The following is a 13602-nucleotide window of genomic DNA, read 5'->3' as shown; positions in this document are numbered from 1 at the left end:
GAAGGGTGAACAGGACGGAGAACTGAGGGCGGAACGGGTAAAGTGCTCATCTCTGCAAATAACTCAGCCATAAATAATTTGTTTGAACACACTTAATGGTCTCATTACGGACACCTTGAGTGTAAATATACTACCTTTTATCAACACTTAAGACAAAATTAAAAAAACATTACGTTTTTACACACACACATACATATCAATTACTATGCCAAGTACGCATCAAATATCTTGTTTTGGTTAGGCACAAATCATTTTAATTGATTCATTCTTGCGTAATGAACAAGCACAGCTTTTGTATTTGGACATCAAGTTTCGACACGTGGGTCAGAAACGACCAACATCCATTAGCGAAAACTGAACTGCGCTCCCCTTTGCCCACCAAATACATGTAAGTGTTGTTTTAAAATTGCTCTAACGTTACCTACAACAACCGTGAAAGATAATTGTGCCTATGATTTGATTAAGTTTAGCTTGCTTTGAGAGAGTTGTCACATTGTATTTTAGAGAGCAATTCTATTTGAGCTAAGTCAACATTATATAAATATGTATATTGTGCATCTGAAAATATTGTGCAGATTTTTTGTAATCCAAATTACGTCTGTTCACAGAATTACTGCTGAAATGGTTGCCGTGATCCTCAAGGAAGAACAAGACAGGTAAGAGGAAGCGCAATTTAAAGGGAAAGAGGGGCGCAATCTGTCCAGTTTGCAAAAAAACAGAAAAGTCAGCAGCAGCTGTTCCCAGCACACCAGGCGCGAGTGCAAGGAGAACAAACACTTTGTGATTATTTGTCAGACATGAAAAGAGGCAAGTTATAGTTTTGTTCCATCGCCGTGTTAACCGTTGTCATGGGTACAGTAAGTGTGACAAAATGACAAAAAATGTTAAATGCATAAGAGTTTGGCCCCACTCATTGCTAAGGTAATTATTTGAAACAAAGTATTGTAATATTAAGTCATAAACTTCATTTAGTAATATATATTGGGTATATACAATTATTGTTCAGAAAATATTAAATGAAAATGGAAATAATGATCTGTCAGAATTAAAAACAAGGTTCTTAAAGAATGCTTTGCATTTTCAAGCTTTAAAAAAAAAAGAAAAACTCAGCCAGCATGAAATAGTGTTTTTTTTTTTTTACCCATGGTGTATATTAGAAAAAGGTTCCTACATTGAGCATCAAAGATTAAAGGTTAATCGAAAGGATTATTTTGTGTTTCGATTTTTTTGCTGGGAAATAGCCTAAAATTACTGCAAAGTCAACATTCTAATTTAGATACCCTTGAATACTAATTGGACTGTTGTTTTTTTTTTTTGTGTGTGCATGTAATGACTCAGACAAACACGTTTTCATTTTTTTTTTTTATTCGACTGGCAACATGGAACAAATGAGTTTCTGTTTGAGGTTTCTTGAGAGGAAGTTTTTTTCTAGTCTTTGCTGCCTCTGCATGTTTGTGTGTGGTTTGTTTGGTTTCCTTTAATGTGTGTAGAGTTAAGTTCAAGACCTGGTCCCTATGTAAAGTGCTTTGAAACACTCATCTGCTTTTTAATTTTCTTTGACTTTTGCTCATTTCCAATGGGACTTTCCAAGCGATGGAAAAGCACTCCTGTATCAGGTCCGAGCGTTCTACCTTGGAAGGGGCAGTCTTTGCCACGGTAACTCGGCAGGAAGTCCAGGTCGGTCCAGTTCCTCTCATCGGCAGGCACGCCGAGCCTGGACAACAGCTTGTCGGCCACTCGCGGCACAACGGGCTGAAGAAGTGTTCCATAAATCCTCAGACATTCCAGGGAGACGTGGATGATGGCGTCCAGCCAGCGTCGGTCTCCGTCGTCCATCTTGTTTAACTTCCACGGTGTATGGCGTTGAACAAATCCGTTTGTTTGTCGAACGCAGGAAGTGATGGCCTCCAGGGCTTTGTATACGTGCAGGTTTTTGTAGTGACGCTCCACCAACGTTGGGAGGGTTTGCACAGCATCCAGCATGTGGTAGTCTTCCGGCACCGCCCTACCATCCCGCTCATTGGGGAAAGACTTTTGGCAGAATGGTGGGTACGTCTGTGTTGGGTTGAGAGCAGGAGCTGTGCAGCGGTTGAGGAGGCCGCCCAAGGAGTCGGCTAGCTCCGCGTTGAGCAGCTTGGTGACTTTGTGATCGGTGTAGTCGCAGTCAGAATCGGGCACACCTTGACGCAGCAGGAAGTACCGCAAACCATCGGTGGTGAATGCCTGAGAGCGCTCAAAGGGATCCACCACGTTGCCCAAACTTTTAGACATCTTGGTCCCATTGACTGTCCAGTGTGAGTGCACGTGAATGGACTGCGGCGGCGGCAGTCCCGCCCCGAGGAGGAAAGCTGGCCAGTAGATGGCGTGGAATTTCAGGATGTCTTTGCCTACGATGTGTCGGGCCACGCTCCACCAATGATCGTGGTTGTCGGGGTAACCAGCCACTGTCAAGTAGTTGACCAGAGCGTCCAGCCACACATAGACTGTGTGCTTGGGATCCCCGGGCACGGGAATCCCCCACTGGAGGCGGTTTCTTTGGCGGGACACAGAGAGGTCTGGAAGGTCTTCCTTCAGCCACTGGAAAACATCCTGGAGGAAGCGCTCTGGCTGGATGGCGCCAGGATTTTTCTGGAGCCAGTTGAGCAGTGGAGTCCGAAATGCCGACAATCGGAACATGTAGTTCTCCTCTTTTAGCCACTCCACCTGACAAACGGGTAGGTATTAACATTTGTCATTAAACCAAATTAGTCATTCAACAGTAGAAATGTTATTTATTCCCTTGTCCCTTGCAGAGAGAATTTACTTTAGTGGGACATAATTGTGTCAACTTTCAGGTAAGATGCATGGCAACATCAGCAGCCGGAACAATTGCTTTTCACACAAAAGGGCATGGCCAAAGAAACTTTACACTTTCAGATGTTGCTTACAGCTTTAGAAGTAGGAAATTTTTAGGTTGACTGTGAAAGAGGTTAGCGTGTCATTTTTTAATTTCTTTACGGGGGTTCCTTGGTTAACAAGGGACTCCTTAGGGCGGTGACATAACCTGATTTTATAGGTTAGAACGCACCATAATCAATTACAAATATATGCTAATGTCGTGGAGAAGCAATTCTAGGCTGTAAATGTAAACCAATCATTTATCTTTTTTGTTTGTTTTGTTTTTATTTTCGTCATATTTGTTCAAATCTGGTGGTTTCAGATGCGGACAAATTTTTCCAACGTACAACTATCAAGTCATCATTCTTTCAACAAATGTGTCCCAAAAATGTTTTTCTCAAAAATTGCAAACTCCCCCTTTACACAAATCTTCACAGACGCACCTTGTGACCACTCTCCAGCGACACCTTGATAGCCTGGCCGGTCGCATCAACGCTGTCGACCACCTGCATTGGTGTGAGGAAGCTCTCATCCGGCGTGGAGTACCAGCCCTCGTAGCTGCCCTTGTAAATGAGCCCTTTGTCACGAAGCGTGCACCAGAAGTGCTCTACGGACCGCCGGTGCCTCTCCTCGGTGGTCCTGATGTAGTCCGTGAAGGACACATCGCAGTTGCCGAAGAGCTGCCGGAATCTCTGGGACACCCCTGAGCAGAATGTTAGGGGATCTTCTCCTGCAGCATCAGCCGCCTGTTGGATTTTCAAACCATGCTCGTCTGTGCCTGAAATGGGGAGATGCACACCACCCCTCATAAAGGCATGTTCCTCACTGCAGGAATAGAGTAGCAGGAATAGGGCACATGTGAATGAATTACCTGTTGCAAATCTTGACTTGAAACCCAGTAGAAGCTTGCATCTGTGCATGCAGTCGGCTAAAATTGCTGAATACAGATGACCAAGATGAGGAGAGGCATTGACATAGAAGATTGGAGTGGTTATGTAGTAGCTTCTTTCCTCTTTGCACACATCGCTGCTTGTGCACTTGACCCGACGTTGATTTAAAAGTGGGGATAAAAACGCGCTTCGTTGCCAGCTGCCAACAGCTTTGCAGCTCCTGGTGATGTAGAGTAAAGGTGTCCTCATTTTAAATGGCAGTCTTGCTGTGTAAGTAATGTTTAGTTAAATGCTTGGGACTCATTTAGCCATAGAAAGCATACGTAACATCGAAACACCCACATAATTACCCTTCACATAACTAACCGCGAACAGCAATCGAATATTGAAGCGTGTTCCAACAAACTACAAGTGGTCAAGTTTGCGACAATTGAGCTTTAACGTGACAGTTGACGTTATTGAGTCTTTTTCCGGATTGCAAGGTATCAGTCTTCCAATCAAATCGATGAGCGACGATGCCCTCGTGACCTCTAACGAGCCAATCAGATTGCGTGTAGGGTGCTTCGGTGCGTTCAGGTTCCATGTAGGAAACGGAATTTAGAATAATTAAATGTAATCGTAACCGAATTAGTTTGTTGTTGTTATTGTTGCTAAACATAATTGATTAAATAAATGTGTATGTGATAACTCGTCATTCAAATATGCGTCTGAGTCTTGATATGTCTTTCTCTGTTTCGAAAAGATAACTTAAGCAGGAAAAATATTTTTAATATTTAGACTTAGTTCCCGTAAAGTAATATTTCTCCTTAGCGTGAAAGAATCATGATAAGCTATCGAAGCTAACGCAGCTGGGCTGTCACAGTTCACATGACCACCCACTCACGCTGGCTGTAGCGGTCGGTGGAGCGTCGTTGCGGCGTGTACGTGCCGCCCCTTGACGGCGACGTCTTCGAAGACGGATGGAGTCGACTTGACTACCAAGGTACACTCATTACCACGCACGATATTCTCTATGACCATCTCCTTTTTGAGGCTGTTCAAACTTCTTTGCGAAGTTATTTGTTTTTCCAACTCGTGACGTTCTGGACGCCACCCAAAAAGTTGTTTTAAGTTCATTCGCCTCGCAGGCCGTCATGTGATCTGAAAACACGGCTTGTGTGTTCGTCGACGCGGAATAGGCGGAGCAAAGTGTTTTTCTGTCCAAAATGTGTGTGTGACATTTACGTGATTATTGTCTGTTGTGGGCTTTTGTCGCAGATGGAAACTGGTCGTGTGGACTTCTACATTGGCCTCTCATTGGCCGTGTCCTCCAGTCTTTTTATCGGCGCAAGTTTCATCCTGAAGAAGAAAGGCCTGCTGCGATTGGCCAGCAAGGGCTCCATGCGAGCAGGTACTCAACCTCCAGAAAAAATTCTACGTACTAAGTACTATATTACTATTCTTCTTCTTCTAATTTTAACATTAAATTACACATCAAAGTCCTGTGATATTTTATTGTAGTTCTACGACTATTGTGGGGAAAACAGATTTACTCGGAAAATTGTTTATTCATATTAAATAACTTTATTCTAATTCATTTTTCGTAAAGTTGTTTGAAATGTCTTTATCACATTACGTTTACTGTAGTTTTGAATTTTATTATTTAAAGTACAGTGTACCACCTCTATAGAATTGCTGCGTATTACAAAAATTCACAGAAATCTGACACCCATTAAAAATTAATTGGATTTTTTTTTTACTTTTATTTTTATACCCCAAAAATTCTTGAAAAAAGATCCACTGATAAACTACCAATAAGCGTGAGTTGGCAAGCAAATTATATATGAAAGAAAAAAGGAGAGGCCAGACTGTGATGGTTTGGACATGTCCAGAGAAGAGATAGTGAGTATATTGGCAGAGGAATACTGCGTTTCCAAATACCAGGCAAGAGGTCTAGAGGAAGACCAAAGAGGAGGTTTATGGATGTAGTTAAAGAGGACATGAAATTAGTTGGTGTGAAAGCAGAGGATGCAGAGGACAGGGTTCGATGGAGACAACTGATTCGCTGTGGCGACCCCTGAAGGGAAACGAAGAAGAACATGGCACACATCCCTTCAAAGGAGACTGAAAAAAGAGAATTGTGTGTTGAGTGTTTATCCCCCTGAATCAGTTGGTGGCGCCTGAAACTAATTAACGAGTTTCCTTTCAACGCAATGATTCCTCAAAGTGTCGCACTAGTATAATTTCATGCCCGAAAACTAGATGAAAATTACCTCGATTGCAAGAAGAGGTGTGTGCGTGAGAGTGCGTACTGGTGTGCGTGCGTGACATGTAACAATTCTAATAAGACCAAATATCAGTACATTTGAATACTTTTATCAATGTGTTTATTAATGCTAAAAAATAAAATTAAAAGTCTATTAATGCAGTGAACGAGGAAAAAAGTATAAATCATTGTTCTCCCAAATTATTGTCAAAGTGCACCTTCCTTCCATCCATCGATCCATCCATCTTCTATTCCGCTTATCTACACTTCTTGTTCATTATTTGTATTAGTAGTAGTAGCATTTGTGCCATCATCATTACAGCTATTCTTATGATGATGAAATACCACCAACTTTATCATCTCCAGGTCAAGGAGGCTATGCTTACCTGAAAGAATGGCTGTGGTGGGCGGGGCTTATTTCAAGTAAGTGAATGACTCATGGTTCGAATACATTTTACACTAATTACCTCCTTAAAAAAAAAATACCTTTCTTAACACGTACCACCACAATTATAACAATAAAAGTAAAATACAAATGAACTTTACTTAGGCAGTGATTCTTTCTTACTCCACTAGGTAAGAGAATTTTGGTGGTTTTCCAACTTGGTGATCTTTGTTTTACCAAAAAGCCTCTTCTTGTACTGACATACATCCCTGCAAAGAGCACATTTACGCATCGTGAGCAGGAGGTGAACGGCACATTGCGTGTAATGAAAAACTGATTGTGTTGCAGTGGGAGCCGGAGAGGCTGCCAACTTCGCGGCGTACGTGTTTGCGCCGGCCACACTCGTTACACCTCTGGGAGCTTTGAGTGTGCTTGTAAGGTACGTCATTTGCTTCCACGCGGTATTTACCAGCAGCTGTGAGGATGCTGAATTCTAAAACGCTGGTTGACGTGTCCCAAGCCATTTGCAAAATGAGGCTGTGAGTGGAATCTTTTGGCAATGGGTGTCGTCATCGTTTATTTTCCTGATCGACTTTATTTTTATGAAAGGACTTTACAAAGTTAATCTTTCCATATTTTCAGTCTTGTAATATTAAAATAAATAACGTGATGCCATTTTTATATTTTCGGTACGTTGTTCTTGTAATAGAACTAATTCCTTCCAATTATATATTTTTTGTAATGTTACCGAGCTTAGCAGAAAAAATAAATAAAAACATTTATTGTTGTAATTATTACTTTTTTAATTATGTTTTCTTATTAGTATAAAATAAAAAATATTTTTTATTAGATTTTTGTGACAATATTATTTTTTAATCTTAATTTTGGAACTTTTTTTTAAAGTACAATGACTCAAGCAATACTGATTGTAAAAAAAATAAATAAATAACATCCGTTGTAGCTTGAAAGGAAACTTTTGTGAGAACTGCCTGGTGTGTATGTCCACAGCGCCGTGCTGTCGTCGTACTTTCTCAACGAACGTCTGAACGTGCACGGCAAGATTGGTTGCCTGCTCTGCATGCTGGGCTCCACCGTTATGGTGGTACATGCCCCCCAGGAGGAGGAGGTGGCCTCCCTCAGCGCCATGGCGGAGAAGCTGAAAGACCCAGGTGAGACGTGTGCTTAACAAGCATCATTGAGGGAATACATAGCAAAATACCAGAAGGGTGATTACAAGGGCATGATATAGCCAAACTAGTTCTTTGTCCCCTTTTTGTGACATCTTGGTCAAAAGGAACTATTGGGAAGTGGCTTCATGAGTTTGAATCAGGCAAAGGTGGTGGTTTTCTGCCATTTTGTTTTAGCATTTTGTTGCTAAGGAACTACTACGATTAGTTGAAGTGAGTTGAGGAGCCTCATTTACACAAAACTAGTGCTTTGCCAATATCATGAGGCATCTTGGTACCCACGAAGTATTGGGAAGTGAGTTCAGAAGTTTCAGTCAGGCAATTATCCACCTTATTCCTACGCCCCATGAACCTTTGCATGTCAAGTCAAGTCAATTTTATTTGTATAGCCCTTAATCACAGACGGTCTCAAAGGGCTTTACATAACCACAATCGACATCCCCGATCTTAACCCCCAGGAGGGCAAGGAAAAACTCAAAACCCCAGTAGGGGGAAAGTGAGAAACCTTGAGAAGGGACCACAGATGGGGGAATCCCCCTTCCAGGATGACCAGGCTGCAATGGATGCCAACTGGGCAACATTTGACACATACAATGATGCTATGCAATAATAGATGAGATAATGTGAGAGTCAATTGAATGAAGTGCTGCAGGAAGATGACTTCAGTGGAGTGGGTCCTCATCCAGGGCCGTAATATCCATTATGAGAGCGACTTCCAGTTGGAACTGGAACCGGTGTTTTGTTTACATTGGAACTAGTTGTACAAGTCCACGTTCTCTGGCAGTCACAGACCTAAACAATGTCAGAAAGCTAGTAGTCACATCTTTAACGAGAAAAGATTTCAATCCCGCTCTTTCCACTAACGTAGTTGGGTTAGGAGGATGACATCAAAAGTGGGCAGCGACAACGTATAGTCGCATGTTTAGCTACTTTTTGAACTCTGTCACTTCAGTTGCTGTGGCAATGAGCAATCTCAAAAGCTCTTAGGCGTGTCAGTATTGACACGGTATTAAAGTTGGTTGTGTTTTGTTAAGAGGTTGGTACATGAGCGAATCAGTTACAATGTAGATTCAAATGAAAATATTGAATTCTTTAACAAATTGGTAATTTATGTGCTTACATTACTATGTTAATAATTGTTATTACAGACCACACAGTGTGGTTGCCTGACTAATACTAAGGTATTCCGTACACAAAAGTCATACTTCATATTCATGTGACGACAAAAAAAATTGTCAAACATTGCTCTTGAAGCAACAAACCCAACTTCTTCTGTTTTTTAGCACAACCGCCAATAAGTTCTCGAGATGCCATTGTTATATTTATTGGGGTATATTTTTTTTCAACACACGTTTCTGCACTTGCACTTAAGCACAGAGTGTGAGTCGGGCAATACTAACATTTTTTGTTTAATGCTCCCCCCACTAGGTTTCATTGTGTTTGCTGTGTGCGTTGTGGGCAGCAGCCTGGTGCTTATCTTTGCCTTGGCGCCGCGCTTCGGACAGAAGAACGTGCTGGTCTACATCATGATCTGCTCTGTCATCGGCTCCCTGTCCGTGTCTTGCGTCAAAGGCCTGGGCATTGGCATTAAGGAACTGGTCGCCGGGACCGCTGTGCTGAGCCACCCCCTCTTCTGGTGCTTATTGGTCGGCCTGGCACTGTGCGTCAGTATCCAGATCAGCTACCTGAATAAGGCCCTGGACATTTTCAACACCTCCATCGTCACGCCCATCTATTACGTGTTCTTCACCACATCCGTCATGGCCTGCTCCGCCATCCTCTTCAAGGAGTGGCTGCGCATGAGCGCCGGTGCTGTGGTGGGCACCATCAGCGGCTTCCTCACCATCATACTGGGCATCTTCCTGCTGCACGCCTTCAAGGACATCACCTACAGCTGGGCCTCCATGCCCCTCTACCTGAGGAATTGGCCTCGGGACATACGCTGGAGCCCCCGGCCTTACACCGCCCTCCCCTGCCAGGACAGCCCTGCCGAGGGGGACGTGAAACCGCCTTTGGGGTGAAGCGTCAAAGGTGGGTGGGCCTAGCGGCAACCGAGCGCTCCCTGAAAAGAAATGCAGCTGACTGTATATATACGCTTCAACACTCTAAAAACAGGTGAGTCAAAAATAACCCAAATTCGGTATGAAAGGCACTGACCAAACCTTATTTATTTAATTTACCCACAAAACAAACCAATTACAAAGAAGATTTAGGTTATTTTTGACCAGACTGTTTGTTTAGAGTATTTGGCCAAAAGTTGGTAGGTATACACTCACTATACTTCAGACCCACTTCTTTCATTTGCGTCCCTCTTTCCTTTCTATACTTAGAGGAAGTCAAGTCAAAAGTAATGTGAAGAGGTTCTATGCAGCCTCACTTGTCTAAACATACTATTCTGATTAATATTGCATTTGTGCAATACAAATTAAAAACAAAAATCCACCTGTTTTTTTCAGTTCGGGGAGCCCATTGTGCCTTGTGTAGCCACTTGCTGTCGACTAAAGAATGACGTCACAGTGTGTAAGCGCTCAGGTAACAAGTGGACAGTAAGCGGCCACACAAGACAAAATGGCAGATCCTCAAGTGGATAAAAATGGATGGATTATTCTGATTAATTCATATTTTACAAACACAATATTATCTTGTTCAGACTAGTGGGGCTGCATAGAACATATTGTTGTAAAGACAATTTTTTTTTTTACTTGACTTCGCTTTAAAACGCCTTCACACTAAAATCCAGTGAATATGCTTCTTCATCTCGTGCCGCTGTCCTTTTTTCACACAAAAGCTTCAAGAAGAATAAACACAGAGTTGATCCTTTCATGCTCGCTGAAATCAGGTCTTGTGAGGAGTGCAAAATTGAAGGCATGTTTCCATAACTACAAAATTCTTCAAGCTTTAACTCAGCTTTATTTATCAAGCACATTAAATCAATTTTAATACAAATGTAATCTTTAAAAACATTAGAAAACTCAGCCTTGGTGGCACGGCAACCCTTCTGCGGTGCCTTCTCCCCGTCTTTTGCCCAAACGGCCACAGTGACGGTTGGCCTCATGCTGTTCCACTGTTGACGTGTTTATGGACTCAAGATGGTCAATATTTGAATCAGATTGCCCAGAAGAGGGAGAAGAGCCCAAATGTGCGCCATTCATATTGGCACACAGGAAGTCCAGAGTTTTATTGTATTCGCTCTTGTTACTAATAATAATAATGCCTTTATTAGTCCCACAATGGGGAAATTCGAGATTCGAACCCAGGCCTCCTGGGGAGACTGGGTCCTGAACGCGGCGCCTTAGACCACTCGGCCATCCTGGCAGCCACGAGATTCGAACCCAGGCCTCCTGGGGAGACTGGGTCCGGAACGCGGCGCCTTAGACCACTCGGCCATCCTGGCACTGGAAATTATGTTGATGTTCAACTGTAGCAGTCTTTCTAGTTTTACAAAGTGCCATTTTTTTCCTCAATTCATCAGCTTTCCATAATTTTCTTGCTTTACTTGTTCGAACACTGGTTTATTTAAGCCCAGGCAGGATATATGTATACTGTAGTTCCTCAAATAGTTGCTCCCACTAAATAATGCGACAAATTCCTATTTTCAGTCTTAAGGTGAGAACGCAATTCAAGTACTTGGTATAAAAATATTTGAAGGAATATGGTCATCTATAGGTTGATTTCTGAAGCAATATACAACCTGACTAAGTGCTTTAGCTTGTATTTGTCAATATTGTGAATTGTTTTTTTTTCTCCATTTATTTATGACCGCTTCATAAACCCACAACTGCAATCACATTCGCGGGCAAGTTGGAATATCCTTCCAATAATTGTAATACTGTACCTCATACTGTGAGACCAAAGAAAGATTGTTCCTCAAGTTGATTTTGTGTCCTGTATATATATATATATATATAAATACACAAGCATTAATGGCAGACCAAATAATTGGTCATTTGCTTTATTTCATATGTACAATCCAACTTTTTACAGTTTAAGCACACGTACATCCTCAGTCAAGGTGTTGTCTTAATATGAACCCGACATGCGGTTTTTGGCTGGCGGGTACAAGGTCCTGCATGTTTGCTTCTCCTTAAATGCTTTCCGCTTGCAAAATCAGTTGACATCCATGCGGTTACAGAACTGATTTTCAAGTTGACACGATTAAAGAAAAACAACTCCCAGCAACTGAAAACAGTCTTGTTAAGCCGACGGGGGAAACAAATGCCGTTGATGTGAGGCACTTTTGACAAAACACTGTTGTCTCGTTTACATGTCAGATCCAAACGTGGGCGTGGTTTTGCAAGTGTCAGTTAGAGCACATGTCAGTCCGCCATGCTGTCCGAGAAAGACCCCCGACTCCTCTGCGTCTGTTCCAATCTATTGAGTATGAACTGGCTGGTGTCAATGAATCTCTCCACGCAGTTGACGAAGCACGCATCTGTCCTGGAATCCAGTTTAGGCCCTGGTTTGTCCATACACTTCTCCTGATGGGGGGTACAACATAGACTGTTAGCTTGTTAGTTGCTACATCCTTAAAACACTAAGCCAGAAAACACTTAAGTGTTCTCAATTCCAGCCATTTTTTTCTGGTCGTAATTTACTTTCGTGGTAAAATAGTGAGTGAGTGAGTGATTATGGTCATTCTCTTGTATAACCCGAACACGAAAAGGCACGCACTTCACGTTGGAAATCTGCTGCTGTGACGGGTTCCTGCACACATCGTCGGGTAAGGTCGGTTGTTGAGTAGTTTAGCCAACATCGTTCTGTGGGCTGGCGAAGAACGTACTTTTTGGACCATTAAGCAATATGTCTTGGGTTTAGCTGCATTGAGGTTTTGCCATAAATAATCTTACTAACTCACATCAGTACGGCTCTTGAGTGTTCGAAAATCCGTCGCTGTGGTAAATTTGCGAATACACCATCAAGCAAAGTAAACACACGCCTGCTCGAAAATAAAACAATACAATTACTGCAGAGCTTTGAAGATGTTTGAAATGAATCTTGGACGTTACTATAATTACGGCTCTTTAGGGATCAAAAGTTTTTTTTTCTTTTGCCGCTGTGACAAGTTCGGGAATACATCTGTCAGACAAGCATAAAACAGGAGTCACAGGACCATTTTAAAAGGGGGCCTTTAATTAAAAAAATGTAAACTTTAAAGATAAACCATAAAAACATATGCAGATGAAAAGCTACCTTGAGTCTATAGACGCTTCAGCCTAAACGCATCAGCCACTAGCAGCTAACGAAACGACATGAACAGCGCTGGTAATTCCGCTGCTGGGATAGGCGCTTGAACACGTCACACTTCACACTAGCTTAGCCTGATCAGGGATTCTTGTTCATTTGTATCGAGTAAATGTATCAAGTGAAACACACTAAAGAACAACACACGTAAATCCCAGTTTAATCTTTGTAGACGGTTCAGCCTCAGCAAGTTTGAGCAATTGGCAACAGTGACGAACGGCCGCATACGTGTTGGACCAACATGTTAGCATCTACTGTGCTATACAGTAGTCTTTACCACTAAATTGTAAAATAAGAACAAACTAATAACTAGCTACCATAGTTTATGAAATCCTAGCCTACTATTATCAAATCTAGCTGGTGAGGTCCACACTTACCCAGCACACTTCCGTCATTTGGTGCACCAGCTGCTGAAACTTTTGCTTCTGAGACTCGATCTCGATGAACTGCTGCAACTGGGGGTCCGCGCTCGCCGCCTTTCCGTCCATACTTGGATACGCGTCGATGATAGTCGGAGGAAATCCACGATTGAAGAAGCCTTATGCCACAATTAGTGACCTTCACGTGGATGTATGGGCGCCGCTAGGGGGACCGGAAGCAGACGGACCAATTGCACGGCGCGGTAATATGACATAATTGCAACGTCATCTTTAATTGCACATCACCCCCATTTGGATGTACACTAATCATAAATGGTGGTATAAAAACCGAAATAAATTACAGTACAGTAGACGTTTAAGTCAAAAGTTTGACATATTTTATTTGTGTAATTAGATA

The 13602-nt window shown here is 42.3% G+C and overlaps 3 protein-coding genes across 3 annotated transcripts; 1 reads left to right on the top strand and 2 right to left on the bottom strand.

The window, feature by feature from the left end:
- Positions 1-1377: 1377 nt before the first annotated feature.
- mars2 (methionyl-tRNA synthetase 2, mitochondrial) lies at positions 1378-4264 on the bottom strand. Its single transcript, XM_088293866.1, is given in 4 exon segments — positions 1378-1542; positions 1545-2703; positions 3321-3655; positions 3749-4264. Coding segments are annotated over 4 exon segments (1806 nt in total). The 5' UTR covers positions 4017-4264; the 3' UTR covers positions 1378-1498.
- A 356-nt stretch (positions 4265-4620) lies between these two features.
- LOC148338264 (magnesium transporter NIPA2) lies at positions 4621-10777 on the top strand. The gene is made up of 6 exons (XM_088293867.1): positions 4621-4749; positions 5025-5157; positions 6379-6435; positions 6746-6836; positions 7406-7566; positions 9013-10777. Exons 2-6 carry the CDS (start codon positions 5025-5027, stop codon positions 9603-9605), a joined length of 1035 nt encoding a protein of 344 aa, XP_088149993.1. The 5' UTR covers positions 4621-4749; the 3' UTR covers positions 9606-10777.
- Positions 10778-11504: 727 nt separating this feature from the next.
- timm8a (translocase of inner mitochondrial membrane 8 homolog A (yeast)) lies at positions 11505-13452 on the bottom strand. Its single transcript, XM_088293865.1, has 2 exons — positions 13203-13452; positions 11505-12062 (listed from the first exon to the last, which is right to left on the bottom strand). The coding sequence occupies exons 1-2, from the start codon at positions 13311-13313 to the stop codon at positions 11901-11903; spliced, it is 273 nt and encodes a 90-aa protein (XP_088149991.1). The 5' UTR covers positions 13314-13452; the 3' UTR covers positions 11505-11900.
- Between the last annotated feature and the right edge of the window lie 150 nt (positions 13453-13602).

The sequence above is a fragment of the Idiotropiscis lumnitzeri genome, chromosome 4 (assembly GCF_059441095.1).
Source record: "Idiotropiscis lumnitzeri isolate Australia: NSW breed Sydney's pygmy pipehorse chromosome 4, RoL_Ilum_1.0, whole genome shotgun sequence".
Lineage (NCBI taxonomy): Eukaryota > Metazoa > Chordata > Actinopteri > Syngnathiformes > Syngnathidae > Idiotropiscis > Idiotropiscis lumnitzeri.
The sequence above is the reverse complement of the archived record's forward strand: the minus strand, read 5'-3'. Positions and strand labels throughout refer to the sequence as shown.

Bases quoted from the DNA above. Each gene is read 5' to 3' on its own strand.
- LOC148338264 (XM_088293867.1), top strand. From the start codon at position 5,025: ATGGAAACTGGTCGTGTGGACTTCTACATTGGCCTCTCATTGGCCGTG. The intron at 6,436-6,745 runs GTAAGTGAATGA...ATTGTGTTGCAG, and splicing joins GTGGGCGGGGCTTATTTCAA to TGGGAGCCGGAGAGGCTGCC. The intron at 7,567-9,012 runs GTGAGACGTGTG...TCCCCCCACTAG, and splicing joins GGAGAAGCTGAAAGACCCAG to GTTTCATTGTGTTTGCTGTG.
- timm8a (XM_088293865.1), bottom strand. From the start codon at position 13,313: ATGGACGGAAAGGCGGCGAGCGCGGACCCCCAGTTGCAGCAGTTCATC. The intron at 12,063-13,202 runs GTAAGTGTGGAC...ACCCCCCATCAG, and splicing joins AAATGACGGAAGTGTGCTGG to GAGAAGTGTATGGACAAACC.